Below are 22,819 nucleotides of genomic sequence, written 5' to 3'. Positions count from 1 at the left end.
CACCATGTTTTATATAAAGAGATGAGTTATATGCTCATTGTATCTATTCAATGTAGTTGTCATGTGCCTGTTTACGTAATCTATGGTTTATGTAACCACACATTGGTTGCATATTAGAAACTGTCTTAAGGGAAATCTGACAGCAGAAAGTTAATACAGTATGTATATTGTAGATTATCTGATGTCAGCTTTTTGTTATACCCTTTTAGTTCTGCCTTTGTTCTGAATTTTTATTTGTTGCTGTTGTCTTTATGCCTCTTCCTTCCTGTTCGCACCTCCTGTCACTATATTTTTTATACTGTAATTCCAACCAAACATACTTACGCATTTCTGCAGAACCAATTTAGAAAGTCTATAAGGAGAGAGACTTTCAGGCTAACAATATATTGCAACATTCAGGAAGTAGTTCATTGGAGGATATTCGGAATGCTGACCGGGTGGGAGAGCACCAAGGGTCTGTTGCAGTGCTGTTAACATTTGTCTTTTTCCTCAGCTACTCGCTCTACAAAGCAGCAGTTTTTGACCTTTGTTTTTCAATATACTTGGTCCCCATTGACCTGTCCTTTTCCGAGTTCTCAAGTACCCTGGGTGTCTGGTTATTGGCATTAGGACAGTGCTTCAAGCATATTTTAATTCAGAAGTAGGAGTTGCTGCTGAGCAAGTGTAATTAGAATACTGAAAATATGGAATATAAAGCTTGCAGTATAAAGGTACAATGCAAACTACTCATTAAATTGCTTTTGAGTAATTGACATTTAAATTAATTAGAAATGAATTCACTGGGTAGAAATAGTCCAGTGCTGATTTAACCAGTCATGGTAGTGTTTTCAAATACTATGATCAGAGATGCAATCTCCTTCATGGCTACCACCCCATATTTAAGTTGCTGATTAGCACCCATTCAGATGTTCAGTGAACTAACCAGAAAAAGATGTGTTTGAAACAGCAGAAAGTGTTGCATTTATGGCAAACCACTAGCCTTTTAACACTGTTAGATCAGGCAGACTGTTTTCCAAATAAAAATGCACATTCCAGATAACACTTTAGGTAGCAGCTATTCACTCTCGAATCTGTTCTTCAGTTTTCCATAGATGATTCATGGATCAGTCTTGTGTTGTTTGGAATAAGTTTAATAAAAGAACACTTAAAATAAAGAATAGTTTACTGTTTTCCAACATTGTGTGTATAGTTTTTACTTCCCATTTCTTGTTTCATGAAGAAATTGACTTTATTGTACAAATTGGTTTTAAACGAGGACTGTTTCTAGGGGTTTATGTCTGCTAATAAAACTAGTTTTCCCTATCTGCAGCATTAAGGAAGAAACAGCCTTGCAGTTGAATCCTGCCCCTATAGTTTCCTTTTAAGTGTGTTAAGGACTTATTTAATTCAACAAATCCTCACTGTGTCTCATTCAAACACTATGTTGGCATTCTGGTCAGTTAGCCAAATGGAATGCAAACTAAAATATTGCTTCACTGCTAGCAGTGATACTTGTGGTAGACATCTATATGGAGGGATATGCCAGCAACTACCACTGCAGTGTCTTGCTAGATGCTTGGGTTGCTGGTCTGGTTTTTACTGGAATAATTCAAAACAGGAGAAACTCTTGCACTCATAGTCTTTATGAACCCCGAGTCTGGTTGCAGCAATGTAAAAATACAATATTAAAATCAGTTAAAACTATTTACAATCAAAAGAATCGGGCAGATGTCAAAGGCCGGTAAAGAGGTACCTTTTCAGCATGTGACGAACACTGTACAATGAAGGTATCAGCCGTACCCTTTCCAATTTCTGTCTGAATCCGAGCTATTTCATCCCTACAGTGCCTTGCAAAGCAGTTGCAGCAGCCTTCAAACTGTACACAGCCTCCAAAGTTCAAAGACAGTGTGCTTCTAAATACTAGTTGCTGGGGAGCAATACCTCCAGAGAACTCTTGCCTTCAAGTGCCACTAGCACACTTTCCAGAGACATCTGGTTGTTTACTGTGAATAGAATGCTGGATTACATTAGGGATGGGGAGCATGGGACCTGCCATATGTTGTTGGTCTTCAACACCTATCAGCCCAGCTAGCATAGCTGTTGGCTGGTGATGATGGGAGTTGTAGTCCAGCAACAGGGTTCCTTATCCCTGGACCAGATGGATGTTTGGTTTGAATGGCTCTTATGGTCCAAATGGCGCTTCACCGAGACTGTACTCAGATCACCCTGGTTCCTCACACCTCTTTATTACATGGTGAATTAAATCCCTAATATATGACCACCAGAAGCATTTGTAAAATATGTTGTATTTCTAGATGTAGAGAATCCTGTTTTAATGTAGGATGCGAGATTGGGAATTAGCCAATGCTTTTCCTATGAACACCAGCGTGCATGAAATAGTTTGCACCCTTCCTTAATACAGATTAAGAGTCATTTATCCAGATACTACATGCCATGTTGCAAGTATCATTAAATGAGTTATACAGAACAAGTAATAATTAGGGCAGCTGCATAATTGAACTAAGGGCTTTATTTCCAAATAGTTTAAAATACATATGGTTGGCTCTTCACAAATAAACTGTTTTTTAAAAACATTCCAAGGATGCCAGATTGAATTCCAAAGGGGCAGTTAAATAAAGAAATTCTTTTTTGGATTGCAGATGGTTGTACTAAATTGTCAGAGGGTTGGGTCCAAAAACCAAAATAGGAAATATTAAAACGAAAAGGGTTCACTTTCAGTTTTCTTTTATTTTGGAAGAAACTACACAGACTTGTGCAATATCATCATACTCGTACGTTCTCTTCAGAAAGGTGTCTGTTAATCTCAAGCCAGAGACAGTCTAAAATGAAGGGGGGGGGGGAGAAAAGGATTGACAATGTGAAACGTAACAGGCTTCTGAACTGGTTGTAAGAGCCGTATAACTTAACAGTATAACCTTATATAGGTTATAAGGACCCCATGCCGCCATTCTTGGAAAGATATTCCAGGGCAATTGGATTTTTTAGTTTCCATGGGTGGAGAAGGTGGTCTACCCTTGAAAGGACAGGGAACAGAGGAAATGAAAACACCCCCCCCCCCCAATCTTTTGCCCTACAGACACAAACCCAACAGCTACTCCCTCCAACCTCATATAGGATTGCAATGCCCAAGCGGGAGATCTTACTTGTAATCCCTGCACAGATGAAAGCAGCGTAAGTGTCAAGTGTAGGGATGAAGTGGGGTGCAGTTTGCCCAGCTGCCTTCCTGACACCCCACACCAGTGAATGGAATTAGTGTTGCACATTTCCAAAACCAGGTCCATGGTTCTTTCACTGCTGGATGGAAAAGAATAGTTAATTAACATATATCTCAATTTGTCTACGGGCCAGTTCACACCAATTTATTTGTTTTTACTCCTTTTTCTTTTTCTTTGCTGCCTTCTTTCTATGCTTAGAAAGATAAGGTTTCAGGGTGATGCACACTGTGGTTAAATCATTTAATGCTTCCAACAAACCTGTGGTTAAGTGATTGCCCAACAGGAGCCAGCATGATAATTAAAACATTTATTTAGTTTAAAGTCTGATTATTTAAAAAAATGGTTTTTAAAATAAAATAAAATGGTTTAAAAATGAAGTCCTTATGTAATACAAATACACACATATTTTACAACACATTGGACCAACTAGGTCACAGCCTCTCTCTTCTCTCCATCAATAAAAACCACAAATATTTTTTGAATTCTAAAATCTACTTTGTCCACTGTATCTCAGCAAGTGAGGGGCAGAATTATATGTATCTAGGAATGTTCATTTAAAAAACAAACCATTTCCATCACCTTAAAAATCATTACATATTCCTGCAGTAAGGAAAACCTTGAATGCCAACAGTATTTTAATACATCTAAAACATTGGGTGAATTATCTCTACAAAACTTACCCCTTTGACTGGAAACAGTAAGCAGTTCAAACTACAATTCTTAAAAAAACAAAGATTGCAAGAGGGGAAGTAATTTCATTACCTGCAGTTTGTTATTTTACATGTAATATCAAACGGTTCTTCCAGGTTTACAGTGTCCGGAATTGTCTCCAATGAAACCCTGACATCACCATAACCTGGAGCCTAAGAAAGCATTAAAAGTTTAGCAAGGTACACCCACACCGAAAGAGAGAGAGAGAGAGAGAGAGAGAGAGAGAGAGGGTGGGATGGGGTGGGGATGGGGGTGGGAGATGAGACAAGCAGTAGTACTAGAGTAGGAATGGCCATTGTGGTGCCCTTCAGATGGATTCCACTATCTACCATCCTCAGCTTTGGGCTATTGTGGCTAGGACTGATGGAAGCTATAATCCACAGCAACATCTGGAAGGCACCACAAGTGAATTGCAGGATGACATTCTGGAGAAGTATATGTAACATTACAAATTTCATGTTTATGCTGATACACTTGGAGTCCTCATTTGGATTTTTATGAACAGGGGCAACCTCAAACATCTTCAGAAAGAAAACATAAAAACTGAGATTTACGGTACAATTCTGGATAGCATTTAAGTAAGTTTTACCCACTGAGGTTAAAGAACATGATTTAGGTGCATTAATTTCAATAGGTCTACTCTTGAGTAAAACTTCTACAGCCTTTTCTCCTTAAGAGTGCACAAGCCACTGCTTTCAAAAGTGTTCTATTTAACCATATGTTGCTAATTAATTTAAACAGGTTTTAGACCACTTTTTAGGCAAAGTTTCTTGGCAAAGCAGTTTACAACCACAGACAAACATTAATCCACAACATTCAGTAGTAGTAAAACAAGTTATGGCAGTCTCATCCCAGGAACATACAAGCCAACATAATAACAAAGAGCAGCATGAAACGGAGCTGCCTTGGAATGAGTCAGGACATTGGTCAATCTAGTGCAGTATTGTCAACACTGACCAAAAGCAGATTTCAGACTGGATGTTCACAGCTGGTGATGTCTGGGACCTTCTGCATGCAAAGCAGATGCTCTATCACTGAGCTATGGTCATTCCCCCAAATAATTAGCATTGGCCCCAAAGACCCTGATAAAAATTTTTTTGATGTAAACTAGGATAGCAAGGGAGAAATATACCTGATCTCACTTGGAATCAAAATCCGTATTTGGGGAGGGGACCGCTGAAGAGAGTCTGTTCTATGTTCCAGCAAAAGTGCTGTATATATATTTCTGGTCGTATAAATTGTAATATTACTTGAGAAGAATCCCGATGGATCACATCAAGGTCTAATTACTCCAATATTGTTTTTACAATTTCTAAATTTTCCTCCAAGCCCCTGATATTCAGAGGTAAGCTATATCTGCACAGGCTCTTCACTATTTCCCTTCTGTCTTTAAAGAGAATCTTCTGAAAAATACTTACCATTCGTTGGAGCTGACTGGTTTGCAACCTTCCCCTTTCGCCCAGGTTTGTCTTCCATACTATATCAAGCTTTCCAATTACTGTCACACCTTTAATAACGCCAGCTTTCTCTGCAAACTCTTGCTTTGGTTTAAGACAGTAAAGATACTGCCGAGTATCCATGGGTTGCAGATACGTTCTTGAACCAAATGTTGACACGCTGGAAGAGAAGGGGCAGGTTTACCTTAACTTGTACCTCAAAATTGGCTTTTCGACAAAAATCCAGTGAATTCCGGATTGGCTATCAGATTCATTTTTGGGTTGCCTTTTCAGTTAAGAAAGCATTTTCAGTTAAGAAAGAAAGCAGCCTGCCTCCAGATGTTTTAAGGAAATCAGGCTTAGCAGAGAAAAAAATTAAAAGACAAGCAAGATGTTTTTGCGAAAGTCTGGAAGGGAGGAATATAGGAATGGGGGGGGGGGCTCAAATTGGCTAGACCACATGTTTTGCTATGCTACACTGGACTATATTCTACAGTAATCTTTTGATACAAATGGTGGTGCTAGTTAAGAGAGTTCATAGAAAATGAACTGAGGTATATGCTAATGTTTGAAATCAAAAGCAAAAGTAGCAAGGTCATCAAGATACCACAGTAAGCAGTATGACACAAAATTATGCAGTCGTACCTTGGTTCTCGAATGGAATCTCTGTTCCGGAAGTCGGTTCAACTTCTGAAAACATTCAAAAACCAAGGTGTGGCTTCCTGCAGAAGCTTCCTGCATTCAATTGGAAGTCGCAGAAGCCATGTCGGACATTCAGCATCCCAAAAAAGTTGCAAAACAGAACATGTACTTCTAGATTTGTGGGTTTCGAGAGCCAAGACATTCGAGTCACAAGGCATTCAAGAACCAAGGTACGACTGTACTCTAAGAGCGTCCATTTGCAATAACAGCTTCAGCACATGTATAGCTTCAGTTTTTCGTACATGAAGATACAAGCACCATGATGCGTGACTGTAGCCAGTACAGTCTGAAGAAGCAAATAAGGTCCTTACCTGTCCTCACCTTGGTTGACTGCATTTAATTCTGCTACGTTGTACATAATAGAAGGTTCCAGTGACACCTTCTCCATGAACATTGGAGAGGTTGTGATATTCTGAATCTGAGCTTCCAAAAATACTTCATCAGTCTAAAAAAGCAGAGAAAATGCCTAAATAAAAAAATAATCTCAACTGACAAAAAGCTCCAGCATCTCAAGTGTTTGAAAAACATTAAACCACAAACGCAGTTAGTTCATGCCTGAAAATCAAAAGTAACAGTCATTAAATGCGAGAAAAGTCTTTATCCCAACAGAGAGCAGTAGAAGCAAAAATGTTAGTCAACTGGAATAGTGCTGAACAATGGATTTGGGAAAACTTTGTCATATTTTCCTATTCTAAGGTAGTGTCTATATGGCCTAAACTAGACTTGCAAGCTGAGCTCCAACGATCCACATCAATTCAGATTTTCTTTTAAAAGGAAAGACAAATAACACTTTATAAATGTGAAATGAGTGCAATGCACAACAGACACATGCCATGCCAGATTAATGATGCACCAGGCTGCATACAAAGAATATATTGTTAATAGGTTTTTTTTTAAGTGTATGAACTGTTACAGGGGCTTAGAGGCATGCTACAAAAACTGTTCACATTGACCTAAGAACTGCTCTAGTCTCTGCTATAAACTTTCATAATGGCACAGAGATTAATATTCTACCACCCCAACAACCTTATTTCTGCTTCTAAGACACCTGGTGTCCTTACCATCTCAAGAATTAAAGAACTTGATGCAATTATCAATTGCATATCCCTTAACCGGGGACATGGTACAAACGTGATCTGTTTAAATGTCTCTGCAAGATCTCAGTCCTGCAAAGCAGTGTGACATATCTGGCAGATCAAAGCTGCAATCAAAACCTGCTGACAATCAAAGGGATGCCTGCAGGGGAGGAACGATGGGAGCCACTCGATCAAAGGCTCCAACATCATATCTGATTACAGGCATGTGGAGGCCCTGTGTAAAATGGAAAATCCCATCAAGAAAAAGGGGCATGCTTGGTTTTTGTAACCGAAAATAGGATAGCCCCACACCTATTTTCCACTGTTTATCAAAAGTTGAGTTGGAATGTTGTTTTGGATGTTGACTAGTGGTGGCAAACTGTAAAACAATTCCAGCCTCTCACATTCCATGTTGTTTGGAGGGCCATCAAAAGGCAATGGGTGGGTCAGATATTAGCTCAGTTTCACAAGGTGGAGAAAGCCTCAGGCTCACATACTGTAGTACTACTACTACTACTACTCCCTCCTCCAGCAGCTTTCATCTCTGTTTTTCGCAAACCTGGACAAATGGTAGTTGATTCTAACTATAGTTAGTGAAAGCAAGCCACAATTTGTGAAGCCGGCTCATTTCAAACCACCATAAGATTAGCCACAGTTTAGAATATTGTCTGATTCTTAAACCGTGGTTAATCTAAAACAGAAACACTCCCCTTTCAGGCTCTTTGCTGGGAGATCAGCCAACTTTTAGGTAAATTACCTACTAGACAAAATTCCTGGGGTCTCTTTGACAGCGGAAAAATTCCTGTCAGTGGCTGAGAAGACCAGAAAGCAACAGGTGAATAAAGGTTTGATCTTTATTGTCCTAGAAATTGTCTTTCTGGGGTTATCATGTTATGCTGATGTCACCTAACACTGTATTAGATCTGTACTTTTGGTTAATTTTGGCCAATTGACTGTAAAAAAAAGGTAGTGCATGTTGTAAAATAGAAGCAGCAGCTTCTGGTCTTCTGAGATTAGAGGGAGGGGAGTATTATGTATTCAAGCAAAGCACTAATGAAAAAATAAAATTCAGTTATCTTGCTTTTAATTAAAAAAAAACCTTAAGTAATATCATGTCTTCTGGCACTAGGGATTTAATATTTTTCTACTCTTCTGAAAGAATATCCCATAAATCCATTGCTTACATCTTGTGTTTTCCAAATTTCCCATCCGTGTCTTTTAAAACAGCAACCACCAGAAATTTAGCAAGAGCCAAGTTGAGGGAAGAAAACAAAACCAAGCAGCATAATGAAAAAGCAAGGTAGCTTACAATGACGCAGGGGTTGGTTAGTCTCACTCTCATGATTAGTCTCAATAGCATGATTCGATCAGAGCGCTTCACAGCAAATTTCCTGGATTATTATAGCACACACATTTAAGATTTGAACTTAAACCACACTGCAATTACACCGCTAGAATCATTGCCACATGCATTCATCAATTTGAAAGGAGTTTTAATAAACATATAAAGAAAGATGTGAACTATCTTGTCTCTCTCCTCCCATCCAGTGTCTTCACAAAAACAGCAGATAACAGAGATGTTGCCATGGTTTAACATGAAACAAGCCTACATGCAAGGCACTGTGTACTTTTATACCACCAAACACAAGAAACACTACCAGGTAAAGACCACCATACCAGGCATTCCAAATAGTGGAAAATATATAAATTACGTAAGGAAATTTGCACAATGCATTGGAAGGAAAATAGACACTAGCAGAATTTGTGAAGTGCTATACTAGTCAATTAAATGATTTTTTTTAAAAAAATTGCTTTTGAGGGCCATACCCTCAAGAATGGCCTTTCCCCATATAAACCTACATGGGACTCTTAAGATAACCCAAGGTCCTTCTCTGTGTGCTGCCCTTTAAGAGATGCTAAGATGGTAGCAATGAGATAACAGGTCTTTCCAATGGTAGCCTCCGGCTTGTGCAACACTCTCCCCAAGGAAGCTTGCATTTGATCTAGTAGGCTCTTTGCATGTCATTGGAGGAGAGAAGATATTCTTGTTTACAACAGACTATTGTGGATGTACATGGTTAGCATGCAGTGTTGCCTTAATGGATACATTTGCTATGTATTTCATTTTGCTTTGATTATAAGTAAACTTGAGGCTTCCTTAGCTGTGGAAGTGATGAACAAATCTAATACTAGGCTTGTGTAAGAGATTTTATAGCCATTGAATTTCATTTCACTTGTTCACATGACATTCTAGCCTGTACTGTAAAAGCCCTTCTGGGAATGGAAAATACTTTCTGCATGCAGAAGGATAGATTGGCCTCCAACCCAATACCGGTACCTTGAATTTAATGTAATTTCTTATACAACTTTTTTTTTTTTTTTTGCATAACTCATTCTGGCTTTGTGAATCATCAGACAGGCCCAGAACTATGCCAGACCATGACACACCACTCTATTCACTCATGACGAGTAACACTTTCAGTATCAGAGACAACAGACCTCTGCATATGAGTTGCTGAGGTTCACAGCTGGGAAAGTACTATTATGCTCATGTCCTACTTGGGGGCTTTTCATTGGCTCCTGGCTGGCCACTGTGAGGACAGAATGCTGAACTTTGGTCTGGTCCAGAAGCAGTTCTTATGCAAAAAAATAAAATAAATGTTTCATAAGATTTGCAGAAAACTGAATTTTTGCCCAATAAAACATGTTGTGCTCCCAACAGAAATTGCAACAAAAATAGCCCAGCCCATGTGCTTTTGTAGCCTCAACAGTATGCCTCTAGGAATATCATTGTTGCTCTGGGGTCAACAATTAATTTCCTAGCCACAGTAGTTTACTGAAATATTTATTCAGTACAGAAGTCTGAACTGCAAAATACTGTTAAACAATGGATGCAAGGAGAGAGCTAGTATGGGGAGAAAGGGGAAACAAGCCAATATCTATGTGTACAAACATTGCTTTTCCATTATGTTTTCAAAATAATGTTAGTAACAGGCAGAAAGACAAACAGAAGACAAGCATACATATTTATAAATAATAAATAAAATTACCACAGAACTGAGGTCACTCTAATGGGAAAATAAAAAAGAAAACATTAGAGAAATTAGGGTTAAATGTTAAAGAAAAAAAGGAGGACAACTACGTTTCAAATAAAATGCATCTTTCTGCATTTTTTTTGGTACTTTCTAAACAAGACAGCATTAGTAAGAGAGAAATGTAAACTGGCAATGAAAATAAAAGGCTCACTACTAAACAATCTTATTTCTAAATAAGACCATGTCAGCATATGGTATAATGAAGAAATAAATTATGTGAAATGGCAAACACAGGGAGTGCACAATGAACACATTGGTAAACCAGTACATGCTCACAGAAGAAGTCCATGACTTGGCTGAATCCTTCTATGGGGGGGAAACTGAGGACCCGTTAATCTTACAAATATTCTCTTAATGCACAAAGTCTTAAATATGGGAAGAAAACCTGTTCACTGATGACTCTCGGGTTTTAAATTGAGCCAGTCTGCATATTAACTGCATGTATTTATGTGTCATCCTGTAACAAAAGCTCCCATTGTAATTAACAAGCTGCAATAAAACTGAAAGCACCATTGGAAAAGGACAAGTGCTAAATGCACCTCCCAATGAATTCCCTTTCTTCAAAAGCTTAATTCAGTACCATAACAACCTTTACATTTATCAATCCCCCCACCCCTTTTATGCTAGGTATCTTTGAATATTGTTTGGCCAACAACTCAGGGAATTACCAATCCCATCATTGGCACAAGTGCACCTGAAGAGCATCTCCTGTCAGAGGCACTGTGCCTTTAAGACCCAAAGGTCTTTCTATAATTCATTAGGTTGCACCTATCTCAGGATGGAGATGCAGTGATGGGGAAATCTGCACCCGCAGCATTACTGTCACACAGACCTGATAAGTAATTCTACTCTGGCATACCACCTAGCATTAGTTTACTTATTATCAATAATGTCCGTTTTTAAATAAGATAGCTGTCTTTTTGACTAAATTTGAACCACAAGTTTATCCAGTTGATAATGAAACAAATGTTTTTAAAATGGATTATAACTAAATATGCAGCCACATTTCCCCCAAATGGTGATGGCAATGACAAATGGATAGATTAAAGTGAGAAGGGGAGCAAGGTGTAGATTTTTACTCACCTGTTTTCCTCACCCTCGGCCAGGAAAGAGGGCAAGATCATTATAGTTTTCCAAAGCTGTAATAGCTAGGCAGCCATTTTCTATAGCTGGCATACAGAAATTTAATGCCAGAATCGTAGAGTTGGAAGGGAAACCGAGGGTCACCCAGTTCAACCCCCTGCAATGCAGGAATCTCAACTAAAGCAACCATGACGGAGGGCCATCCAAGCTCTGCTTAAAAACCTCCAAGGAAGGAGAGTCCACCACTTTCTGATGGAGTCTGTTCCACTGTTAGCATGCCCTTTGGGGTATCTTGTAGTTTCTTAGTAGCTTTTAACATACAACTTGGTTTAATTTAAAAATAATAATAATACTTTAAGTACAGTTAAAAACATTCACTCCTTCACCTAGTTTTCAAACAATCCTTTCAGCTCTATTTTCCTAAAGTTTATCTCCTCAGATTTTTGTCTTTTTCTATTTTGCAGCTATTCCAGCTAATAAAAAATATGTATGTTCAAACTGCCAACACCTGTCAAATAATTCTAAAAGACAAAAGATTAATAATTTAAAAATGCTTTGCCACGTGAGAAAGTTCTATTTATTTGTCTGGGTTAAACAGAACAGATAATGAAATGGGCCTATTATATCTCAAATGGGAGATCTAGATCTATAATCCTGAAAAATAACCACAATTTTAATCCCCAATATAACAAGTTTTCACTAAGAGCCTGTTCAGAATTTTGGACACCAAGCACCAAATACAATATTCTGCATTTACCTCAGCGTTGTAGAACTTTGTTTTCACATCTAGCGGTTTGAGGACCTGTTTGAAAAAAGAATAAATACTAAAGGGAGATTTATCAAACTCCTTCATCAACACTAAGTACTACCTGCTTCTGAGTATTTCAAAAGTAAAGTTGTTAACTTGGTGTTCCACTTGCGTCCATATAAGCAAACCCCAAAGTTTACTTCAGTGGAAGAACCCAGCTTACTCATCCCACTTTTTCTTTCCTATGTCTACAGACACTTCCACATTTTGATCAGGTAAAAGGATTTTATAGTAGCACGGCAAAAAACCTCTCCCACAAAAGTTATTTTTCTACCAGAGTGTTGTATAGGCCATGATCAGACTCTTTAATATAATGATGCATTTCAAAATTAGCAGTTTTAATTTCCACAAGTTTTAATCAAGAAATGCTGCTCTTTCCCGGCTTCTGCTGTTGGAAGGAAGTCAGTCAGTGGCAAATCAGCTGCAAGCCATTACACTGTCAATTGCTGGCTAAGCTTTCTAATTAAAGGAGCAAAGCACATCAAGTATCAGATGTTATGCGCGACAATACAATCTTTTCATTTGCATATCAGCGATTCTGACCCTGAAATCAAGACAGACTGCAAATAGACTTAAATTATTCTTATTAAATAATTTGTTTGCATGCCACTTTAATGCACAGTTTCACCTTTAAATCATAATGAAGTGCATGGATATACCGGTACTTGTGCATGCTACTAAAAACAGAGGCGCTTTGCTCCTTCCCTGCTCCTGCCGGAAACAAGAGAGCAAGAGAAGAGCGGAGCACCTGCCGTTTCAGAATCAAGCAGTAGCACTCTGCACCTTCACCTCTGGAACCATACTGAAATTTAGCTATGTTTTCAACAAGCATCACCTGTGGAGTAGCTACTATTTAACTCTACGTTTGCTACTTGCCATATCTTCACGACTTTATGATTGGGTGACTATACCTTTGACAGCTGCGTGACAGGCAGAAATTCAGCAGATGCAACTACCTTCAACTCTGCAAGTTCATGCAAGGAAAACTTCATGTATTCATTTTTTGCCCATTATGTAGCTGTTAAAAGGCACAGGAACCCCATATCCTTATGATATCTGATTCCTCTATGTACAGAAACTTCACTCCTCAGAAGGCATTTTCTGTAATGCTGTTCTGGAGTTTCTACCCTAAAAGCCAAACTTACAAATCAAAACTCTTCGCTTGGTTATTTTTAAAGTTACCAGGACAGGACTCAGATAAGGTTCCCCACTTCTAAACTCTGTGAGGTATTGGCATCCCTTTCTGCAGCTTTACCAAGGTTGACGGGGTGAGCTCCCGTTGCTCAGTCCCAACTCCTGCCAACTTAGCAGTTCAAAAGCACTTCAAAGTGCAAGTAGATAAATATGTACCGCTCTGGCGGGAAGGTAAACGGGATTTCCGTGCACTGCTCTGGTTCACTTGAAGCAGCTTTGTTATACTGGCCACATGACCCAGAAGCTGTACACCAGCTCCCTCGGCCAATAAAGCGAGATGAGCACTGCAACTCCAGAGTCATCCGCGACTGGACCTAATGGTCAGAGGTCCCTTTACCTTTACCTACTACCTACCTACCATCATTCATTCATTCATTCTGGATTAATTCCAATCTGTCTCTGACTTGGCTTACAGACAACTTGGTAGATGACCTATGCTAAGGAGTGGACTGACAAAGAGTATAGCCCTGTTGGTGGTACAGTGACAATAAAGTATTTCTATTTCTATTTCTATTCTATTGACCTTCTGGGGTTCAACTTGGGAGACATGGTGCTACGATAGCTCTGGTCATTTTTAGAGGGATGGACCTAGAAGGTGGTACTGGGGGACTTCTGATTCACATTACAGTACTAGCCTCTCTTGCACTTCACTTCGACGCTGATGTGCACTTGTACCGACAAACCTTAAAATAAACCTTAAGAACAACTGCACCACCACCACCACTAAATTTGCCCCAGATAAATTATGGGGAAAGTTGCAAGCATGGGCAGCATAGAAGAGACAGAGAGATAGAAAAGGGTTAGATATCTTCAATCACAGTCAACACTGCCAGCTATGTCAGTTCAATACCTGAAATTTGAAGAACTTTCTGAAGTACATCTTCTCACCTGTCTGTGTGGTGTAGCTTACCGCACACACTAAACTGAAAGAGACAAATGATTCAGTGAGATTTAACTACTTTTCAGTCTTGCTTGTGTTTCCAGGTTGGGAGGAGATTGGGGAAATGGAGCAAACGATGCAAATTTGCAATTCATCTCCTTCAGAATTCTGAACACATTTGGCAATTTTTATTTTTATTTTTACAGAATGGGAAAAACTAAATTAAGTTTACAGATGGTTTTAGACTACCAGAAGCATTTCTGTTAATGCAAGGCACCATTCCCCCCGGGACCAATTGAAGCCCTCTGTGCCATATCCTATACTATTCCAGAAGTTATTTCAAAAAGACTGTTTTGGAGTATGGGAGACACATTGGAAAGGAGGGATTGTCAACAAGCAGGTGTCCTGCCTTTGGCAGGCTACCGTTAGATACAACTGTATGAATTGGGGGAGAGAAAGTAAAATGTGTCTTACATGTGCGTTCCTATTTCCTTTACTTCATGGTGTATTACGTCATCGATACAACAGTCTTGTTTGAGTTCTGCCACTGCAGCACTAGAGGCTGAAAGGTTTAAACGCTGCGAACTTGTCTGTAGATCAGCCTTGGAATTAAGAACAAAACACTCTTCAATAAAAGAGAGGTTGAATTTTATTATTGAAAATAGTTTTTCATTGCTTTAACTGATTTTACATTCCACCTTCCCCAAGGCATTGATTAAAAATCTGCGCACAGTCCACTGAGAAGATGAGATGCCCGAGCATCCCAAAAGCTTAACATGTACTCGTAATGTTCTCTTGCACTATTGTGGTTGTACAGTAGAACTTTCCGTTGGAATATACTTGGAGAGGGTAAAAAAAGTGCAGAACAAACCTACTTTCAGGCTGCCTCAAAAATATATAGTAAGCAAAAAGAATATGCCTTTACAATTTACCCTGTTACCTTTAGACATCCCCCATTGTTTTTGTTCAAAGTTTCCTTCAACTAGAAAAACGTTAACTGATTAATTACCTTAAAAACACACTTAAAACTACTTGATAAGATCAAACATACCTTTACCAAAATATCTTTTACCACTTGGTGACTGTCATTATGTACACTGATGTAGCTGGAAAATGTCTCTCCTAAGAATATATTTCTGTTCAAGAAGGGAGGAGAAAAGAGAACTGTTAAAACCATTGCTTTGAATACATCTCTAAAATCTATTACTGCCCACTTTTAGCAACACCATGGACTTCTGTTACTGTACCATGAACGCCATATTTATAGAGTTCCTTTTTGCATCTTCTAGCACTGATGATATTGCATGCACGTGGCTCAAAACCTTTGAAGACAATCTTGTGGTTTCAGTACTTAAGATAGTGCCTAAGCACAGCAGAGTGTTGACAAGAACAAACAAAATGAAAATAAGTAAGCTAGTCTGAGCTGACTAAGGCACACAGCATGGATGTGTATATGATTATGTTGTGTAGATTTTAAAAGGGGATTAGGCAGATTCGTGCATGGAAAATAAGGATAACATGATGGCCATATGACACCTCCACGTTCATAGGCAATGCCACTCCCTGGGGAATCAAGAGTGGGAAAGAATTATTGTCCTTACATTCTGCTTGCGGGCTTTCCATAGTTATCTGATCAGTCACTGTGGGAAAGGGGATGGTGGACTAGACAGGTTTAGTCAAAAGCAGAAGGGCTGTTCTTATATTCAAAATCAAGGTCTGGTAGTTGCTAGCTTTACTTTTAACTCACCAACTCTGTTTAACAGTAAAGATCTCTTCATGCTTCATTCAATGACTGTTTACTCAGAGGTACCACTGATTCAAAGTTAGAAACCACAATAGATGGCTTCATAACCCTGTAACACAAGAGGCCCTTGGAAACAGTTTGTGGTGGGGGGAAAGCAAGAATAATAATAGACTTTATCCATAGGAAGGACAAGGAAGATAGGCTTAGGCCACAGTCCTAAGAGCATTCTAAGTTGGAAGTAAATACAACTGAAACTGTTATTTACAATATTAGGACAGTTCTGGACAGGACTAGAGATCATAAAACAATTATCTCAACAAATCTACACATCTATATACAAGTCTTACCCAAAATTCTGAGGCAAAGTCAACATTTCCCCAAGCATTAATGTTTCTGCTCCTTTTACTGTGGAAGGATCATCTTTCATTAACTGGTTAAACAGATCTCCTGCAGTAATATAAAATTATATGTCAGGTCAACTATATTGATATTTCTATATAATCAAATTAAATATTTTAATTGATAAGCCGCTGGCTTTTAACTTATTTTAATATATTTTCATCTGAACATACGATTGGAAATAAATGTGACGTAGCATTCCTGTTAGCAGAAAAGGAGACTTAATCTTTTTGCCATGCTAAATGGCAGAGTTCTAAACAAGCAACTCTAAGCAATTTTGTAATATGTATAAACAGCGGTTCAAATTGACTTTTTGTAGTTCCGTGAATTTTGTTGTTTCTTTTTTAAAAAAAAAAAAAAACAACCAATAAAACCTTCAACAGTAATTTATCTGCTATCTTTGGAAGGAAAAGCGACCCAGAAACTTCTTGGCAAACGTTGGCTCCAGTTCTCATGAATTCTTGCAAGACCTGCTAGCTGAGATCTTCTGATTTTTGTTGTTGTTTTGAAAGGCTATCATTTCATGTATTTGTCTCTCAGTTCTATGGGGTGTTGCTGGAAAAGCTTTCCATGTGGGCATACATGGCAATAAATGAAACAATGCCCCCCCCAAAAAAATTAAGTTTCTGTACTCTGGTTTGAAAAAAGAAGGGATCTGAAATGTCCATGTGATCCACATAGTGGCGAACTTCAATCATTCCACATTATTGAGTTTTTAGCTTGCTAGGACTGTATGTGGGATGTGGATGGCGCTGTGGGTTAAACCACAGAGCCTAGGGCTTGCCGATCAGAAGGTCGGCGGTTCGAATCCCCGCGATGGGGTGAGCTCCCGTTGCTCAGTCCCTGCTCCTGCCAACCTAGCAGTTCGAAAGCACGAAGTAGATAAATAGGTATCACTCCGGCGGGAAGGTAAACGAGGTTTCCGTGTGCTGCTCTGGTTCACCAGAAGCGGTTTAGTCATGCTGGCCACATGATCCGGAAGCTGTATGCTAGCTCCCTCGGTCAGTAAAGTGAGATGAGGGCCTCAACCCCAGAGTCATCTGCGCCTGGACCTAATTGTCAAGGGTCCCTTTACCTTTACGTAGGACTGTACTAACACACCTACACTCCCACTATGCTGATGACTGGGGACTTAGGATGGTGCATAAGTGTGTTCCTATTGGCCTCTGCCAATGGAGAGAAACCTGCAATAACCTGTACATTGTTAGCAGAAAGGTTTCCTACAGAACCCAGGTTTCATGAAGTATCACAATTTGAGTATTATTTAACACCATAACATAATTTACCTGGCAAGTCTCTCTCTTCACAGGTCACAGGAATATTGGTGAACAAAGTAGGTTTGGTCAACCTCATTACTGTGAATTTAGAAAGCAAATTCCATATTAATCACACTCCTCATCACCAGGACTTCACTAGAAGCTCAACATATTTAACTTCAGAATAAGAACCTTAAGACCTGTTTGGATATTACCTTGTCCCTGGCATTCTGCCCAAGTTTTATGTATTTTGTTTGTTTGTACTGAGCACAAGAAAAGGAGATGAAATTGGGATTAATGTGAAAACAACTAGAAATGCAGGAAGTGTTCATTCACACTGATACTTGAGCAAAGACAAAAAGCATGCATATCCATTTTTTTAAAATCCCACCAATAATATTACAAAAAAAATGTTCTAGGATAATCATGGGTAACTGCAAAAATCATTTTAACAAAACACAATACTCATAACTGCCTTAATCCTTATCCAACCATGTTGAGAGTACCATTTGTAAGCAGTTGTTTGGTCCAAAAGACAGTTGACTCCCCCTAAGGCAGGCTGGGTGGGGGGTCGAGTCAACCAATGCTTTCCCCATTCATTCAAATGTAGATATTAAGGCTGGACCAGGGCCTGCAAACTATCGACTGTAGACCCTCCAAGTGTCCCTATTTTCCAGTGACAGTCCTGTATTTACAGAAGCTGTCACAATTTCTGATTTGATCCTAGCATGTCCTGCTTTTTCTTAGTATGTCCCAATTTTCATCAAAGAAACGTTGGAGGGTATTGAGTTATCCGACCCCTGAAGATAGCCCTATTTAAAGTTTTATTATGTTTTTATATATGTTGGAAGCAGCCCAGAGTTACTGGGGCAACCCAGTCAGATGCTGAGGTATAAAAGAAGAAGAAGAAGAAGAAGAAGAAGAAGAAGAAGAAGAAGAAGAAGAAGAAGAAGAAGAAGAAGAAGAAAGAATAGGACATTCCTGTTTTCATCGGAGAAATGTTGGAGGGTATGTGACTGCAACAGAATTTGCTTACAAATGACCATGTTTAGATGGCATACATTTTCTAAAGGCTGCTAAGAACAAAAAGAAGTCTTGCCTCTGTACAGAACATAATGGCCAGTAGGACAACATTCTGCCCATTGCCGATGTGATTACAATCTATAGGAAGCAAAAATGTAAGCCAAACACACAGAAAGGGAAACAAATATATCAGCATGATGGACTTCATAAAATTAAAGTTGAGAAATTATTACTCCAACACAGCAGCCTTTCTTTTTATTGTTCATTAATTTTTGACAAATCATTCCAAACAAATGTGGAAGGTCATTTCATTCATTGCATCACACTTACAAGGGGCATTTATCTTACAAGAGACATCTTCTTAAGTAATCACAGACTTTTTGAGAACTTAAAACAAAGCATAATCCAGTCTTGTAGAGATCAGTTTGCTTGAGATGTCCTGCTTTTTCCTCAAATTTTCAATGAATCCATACTCTGAAAAAAGTCAATCCTCTAATCAAAGTTACTATAGCTCAGAAGCATGAGTTCTCTTTACATGAGCAATGAAATCTACAAGAAGGGCTTCTAATTTAAATAAAATGGAAAAAGCCCAGGATAAGCTAGTTACTCCCCTTCTGCCCCACCAGTACCACAGATTTTTTTCAAAAACATTAAAAAACATTGCAAGGCAACAAAATGTATTTAAAATACAACATTTCACAGAAAGTTGTAATGCCTTGTTATAAAGCTACAAACTATGTATGATTCCATATTTGTGAACAAACAAATTTATTTTCCCCAAAAGGTTTAATTTTTCTCTAAGATTGTTGGCAACATATTCACAGTACAGTATGTCACAGAAAACTGAAATCTGTCCTTCACATCTCTGGATCGTAGCGTTACAAGATGGCAGTTCATTGTGTTTGATCATCTTGTTGAGCTTTACCCAAATGTCCTCCAATGTTTGACTACCAAATGTAGATGGTTCAATTATCCACTGTGCTCTATAGAATGCATGGAGCTTTAATTTGTCTAAAGTGCCCTGCAGTTCTCTAGATAAAGGAAGAATCTTGTCTTTGAGCTTAGAGTTGGGAAGAGACACACTCCAAGACCTTCTCGGCTTCTGCTTGTGGCTTGCTGCTTGCTTTTCCAAATTGCTAAAATTGTTTCTTTCATGCTCAGCTTGCAAACACTTCCCAGCTTTTACATCAGGATGAAATTCCTTAAGCCCTGCTGTACAGTCATAAGATGGGGAGCTGCAAACAGTTTCTATGGCTGCAATATGTTGTTTCATTTGCTCTACTTCTTCACCAGAAATAACTGGAGCGATTCTTTTAGGTTTGAGGGGAAGTTGGCGCAAGTCATTTGGAAACCAGGGTATGAAACTTGGGAGATTCCTAACAGGAAATTCTTTCAGTGCCTCTTCTGTGATTCTTTGCAATGCTGCAGGGTCCCTTTGCCATGCTCGATAGTGCAGAATCACCTCCATGCTTGTACAACAGGAATCCACATGTTCTTATTTCAAATGTTTCTTGGACAGCAGCTTCATCACTAATGATATAATCACTTAAAAGAATATTTTCATGCCATGTGCTGTGCAGTTCAGAAGAAAACAGGACCTAGAGCAGAAGTATTGCAAGTAATAAGACACGCTAGCAGTTTCCCACTAAAATTCACTATCGTGTTGACGCAGTTATCGCTAGAAAATGCTGCAGCAAGTGTAATGGGCTGCAAACGTATGCAGTTGGAAAACCAAACCACAACAGCACCCCCTCAGACTTATAAATTGTTTTTTTTTGTTTCTGTCAGACATCTGGTTTTGCTACAACTGCTAATTCAAACCAGAATGCCACATAGGTTTCTCCAATACAGAAATTAAACAAGTGAGATGGCCCTACTGTAAGAGAGCTGTGATACAGCACCAAATTTCTGAACTTCTGTCAGTGCCAAACAACACATTGCCTTAAACATATATCTCGGCATTGCACAACTGTTTCCTTCCAACTCTAAAGCGGCTTCCCAATTGTGGAATGCCCTCCCCTCACAGACTCAGCTGATGCCAACGCTGATCGGTTTTTATGCATCGTGTAGACATCCCTATTGAGAAAGCATTTTGCTGGACTGGATATGCTTTCTCATCCTCATGGTGTTGTGACATAAATTTATTGTTGTAGTGGTTTGCTTTTTCAGATTGTAGTGGTTTGCTTTTTCAGATTGTTTATTTTTATTGCTAAACAAATAAATAGCAGCCACAGAAGGGGGACAATCAGGAACAGGGGCTGCATACTGTTTGTCACAGGCAGGAAGCTTTTTTGCAGCAGTAGTAGCTGTTGCTTATGACTCCTAAGAAGAAAGAAGGATAGCAGAGTTGGAATGTTACTATAGTAGGATAATAATTGAAAAAGAGGAAGAGAAGCTGGGAGGACTTAAATTATTCATGTTCATGGTAACATCTAAGTGTACGCATGCACATGGGGTCACAATTTTAGACTGGATAGTGTTCCACTATGCTATTTGTGTTGTCACAGAGGAAAGTTCTCTCAGCCTTAGAAGCAGGAAGGCAAAAAATGTTTTAAAAGAGGTCCCTGGAAGGATGCTCCAATGACACCCATTCTTCCACAAATCTGCAACTTTGGGTCCTTACTTTGAAGGTCCCCCTTTTTTCTTGCTTGCTCTGCAATTGTTTAGAGCATCTACTCCACACTGTATAAGTACTTTTTCTATTTAGTATGCCTTGCTGGCAACTACAGAAATATATATTGCCATGAAATGTCTTTAAAGCATTTCTGCCTACAGGAGTGTATTGGGATTGTGCTTTGTGATGTTCATACACTCCACTTCCCCATAAGGAAATTATTTCAAAAGAGTTGCCTTTTTAAACAACTCACTATTTGTAAAAACTTGAAGGGATACTGGGACAGGAGATAGCAAGGGTTCTAATTTCAACAATTGCTTAGGTACTGGTCTCAATCAATGCACTCTCCACACATCTTTCACAGCTTTTCCAGTACTGTACAGTACTCTTAGTGGCCATTTTTTCTCAGCGGAATCTTTCCACATGGTAAACTCACACAACTGAGACTTCAAGGAAGGAGTGAGAACTAGTTCCATTAATCTTGTTCTTCCATCTGAGGTTGCAGAAATGGGTTTGGTTTTTTCCTAAATAGCTGGTGTTGTGATGCGAAGAAAGGATATATATTGGAAGGATTAAGGGATTTCCTCTTTAGCAGCTGATTATATCTAAGGCTTGACAGATTTGTTTTTTTTTAGTTCAAGGGAATGTTCCATTTTCTGGGAGCTGAAGAGAAGATAACAGGCACCCCCTTTTCCAAAGCTCACCAGAGCAGCTGTATAATCTTGCAGCCCTGCTTGCTTTAGAAATGTTTGCACACTACCCATCTCTGAAAGATTGTTCTGTGCCAACATTGTCTCTCTTGATTCATAGCTGGACAAGTACAAGGAAGGCCTACCAACTGAAGATTTTGCAATGGATTTTGAGATGCAGTTCTTGCTTATACAAAACTGCACACACACACACAAAACCCTACACCAATGAGCATTTCCTAGGGAAGCGATGATGTCCTTCTTTTTTAAAAGAAATCTGAAAACGTTGGGAGATTCCCCCTCCTTAGTGCATACTCTGGCTTGAACCAATGAAGCTGGATCTAGTGTCACTTTCCGAGCTCTTTATTCAACAAAGTGCCCTGGCAGGTGGAATAAGGAACCGACCTTGTGAAAAGGATACCCGACTTCTCCTGCAAATTAGCTTTGAGCCACCAATCGCTCTCACCTGCCGATCCCTCCCAGGTTTAACTGCCTCAGACCCACCCGCTTTGGTCTCCTAAAAACAGCGGCCAAGGGAGCCGCCGCAAAAAGCAAACGGGGCTGCATTCTCTCCACCTCGTCCCTTGTAGGATTTGCTTTTCAGCTGCTAAGCCCCAGGCCAAATCCGAATGAGCGGAGGAAGCTAAGGCAGCAAGCGTGAGAGTCGGAGGCGAGAGCGAGTACCTTTCAGGGCCAAGAGATGCTCCTGCTTGGGCTGGGTAACATCCATCGCCGCAGCCGCTCTCGGGCCTCTTCCTCCTTTACGGAATCAGCCAAGGCCAAACTTCCTCCGGCCGCGAACAAGAGGTTCTCTCCCCGGCTTTGGCCCGCTTCCTTCTCCCAGCTGTGCTCCTCGCAATGCAAGTCACCTCCGCAATCGAGCCAGAAACTACA

At 39.4% G+C, this 22,819-nt stretch overlaps 2 protein-coding genes across 5 annotated transcripts; both read right to left on the bottom strand.

Annotated features, from left to right (window-relative positions):
* Positions 1 to 2,491: 2,491 nt before the first annotated feature.
* Positions 2,492 to 22,730, bottom strand: TRAPPC13 (trafficking protein particle complex 13). 4 transcript variants are annotated; one of them, XM_033164509.1, is made up of 13 exons: positions 22,610 to 22,730; positions 17,630 to 17,698; positions 16,292 to 16,391; positions 15,252 to 15,336; positions 14,675 to 14,802; positions 14,171 to 14,243; positions 12,076 to 12,120; positions 10,191 to 10,208; positions 6,376 to 6,509; positions 5,345 to 5,543; positions 3,978 to 4,078; positions 3,144 to 3,294; positions 2,492 to 2,819 (listed from the first exon to the last, which is right to left on the bottom strand). In XM_033164509.1, exons 1-13 carry the CDS (start codon positions 22,653 to 22,655, stop codon positions 2,715 to 2,717), a joined length of 1,254 nt encoding a protein of 417 aa, XP_033020400.1. In that variant the 5' UTR covers positions 22,656 to 22,730; the 3' UTR covers positions 2,492 to 2,714. The 4 variants fall into 4 exon arrangements, with proteins under 4 accessions (XP_033020400.1, XP_033020401.1, XP_033020402.1 ...); XM_033164510.1 differs by having other exon boundaries at positions 3,144 to 3,291; XM_033164511.1 differs by lacking the exon at positions 10,191 to 10,208.
* Positions 19,325 to 22,715, bottom strand: SHLD3 (shieldin complex subunit 3). Its single transcript, XM_033164514.1, has 2 exons — positions 22,610 to 22,715; positions 19,325 to 20,220 (listed from the first exon to the last, which is right to left on the bottom strand). Exon 2 carries the CDS (start codon positions 20,088 to 20,090, stop codon positions 19,350 to 19,352), a length of 741 nt encoding a protein of 246 aa, XP_033020405.1. The 5' UTR covers positions 20,091 to 20,220; positions 22,610 to 22,715; the 3' UTR covers positions 19,325 to 19,349.
* Positions 22,731 to 22,819: the final 89 nt, after the last annotated feature.

The sequence above is a fragment of the Lacerta agilis genome, chromosome 11 (genome assembly GCF_009819535.1).
Source record: "Lacerta agilis isolate rLacAgi1 chromosome 11, rLacAgi1.pri, whole genome shotgun sequence".
NCBI lineage: Eukaryota > Metazoa > Chordata > Lepidosauria > Squamata > Lacertidae > Lacerta > Lacerta agilis.
This window is presented reverse-complemented; position numbering and strand designations above follow the sequence as displayed.

Excerpts from the sequence above, each read along its gene's own strand:
- SHLD3 (XM_033164514.1), bottom strand. The coding sequence starts at position 20,090 with ATGGAGGTGATTCTGCACTATCGAGCATGGCAAAGGGACCCTGCAGCA.
- TRAPPC13 (XM_033164509.1), bottom strand. The coding sequence starts at position 22,655 with ATGGATGTTACCCAGCCCAAGCAGGAGCATCTCTTGGCCCTGAAAG. Across the intron at positions 14,803-15,251 it reads TAAAAGATATTTTGGTAAAG|GCTGATCTACAGACAAGTTC; the intron begins GTATGTTTGATC and ends CTTAATTCCAAG. Across the intron at positions 12,121-14,170 it reads GAAAGTTCTTCAAATTTCAG|GTCCTCAAACCGCTAGATGT; the intron begins GTATTGAACTGA and ends TTTTTCAAACAG.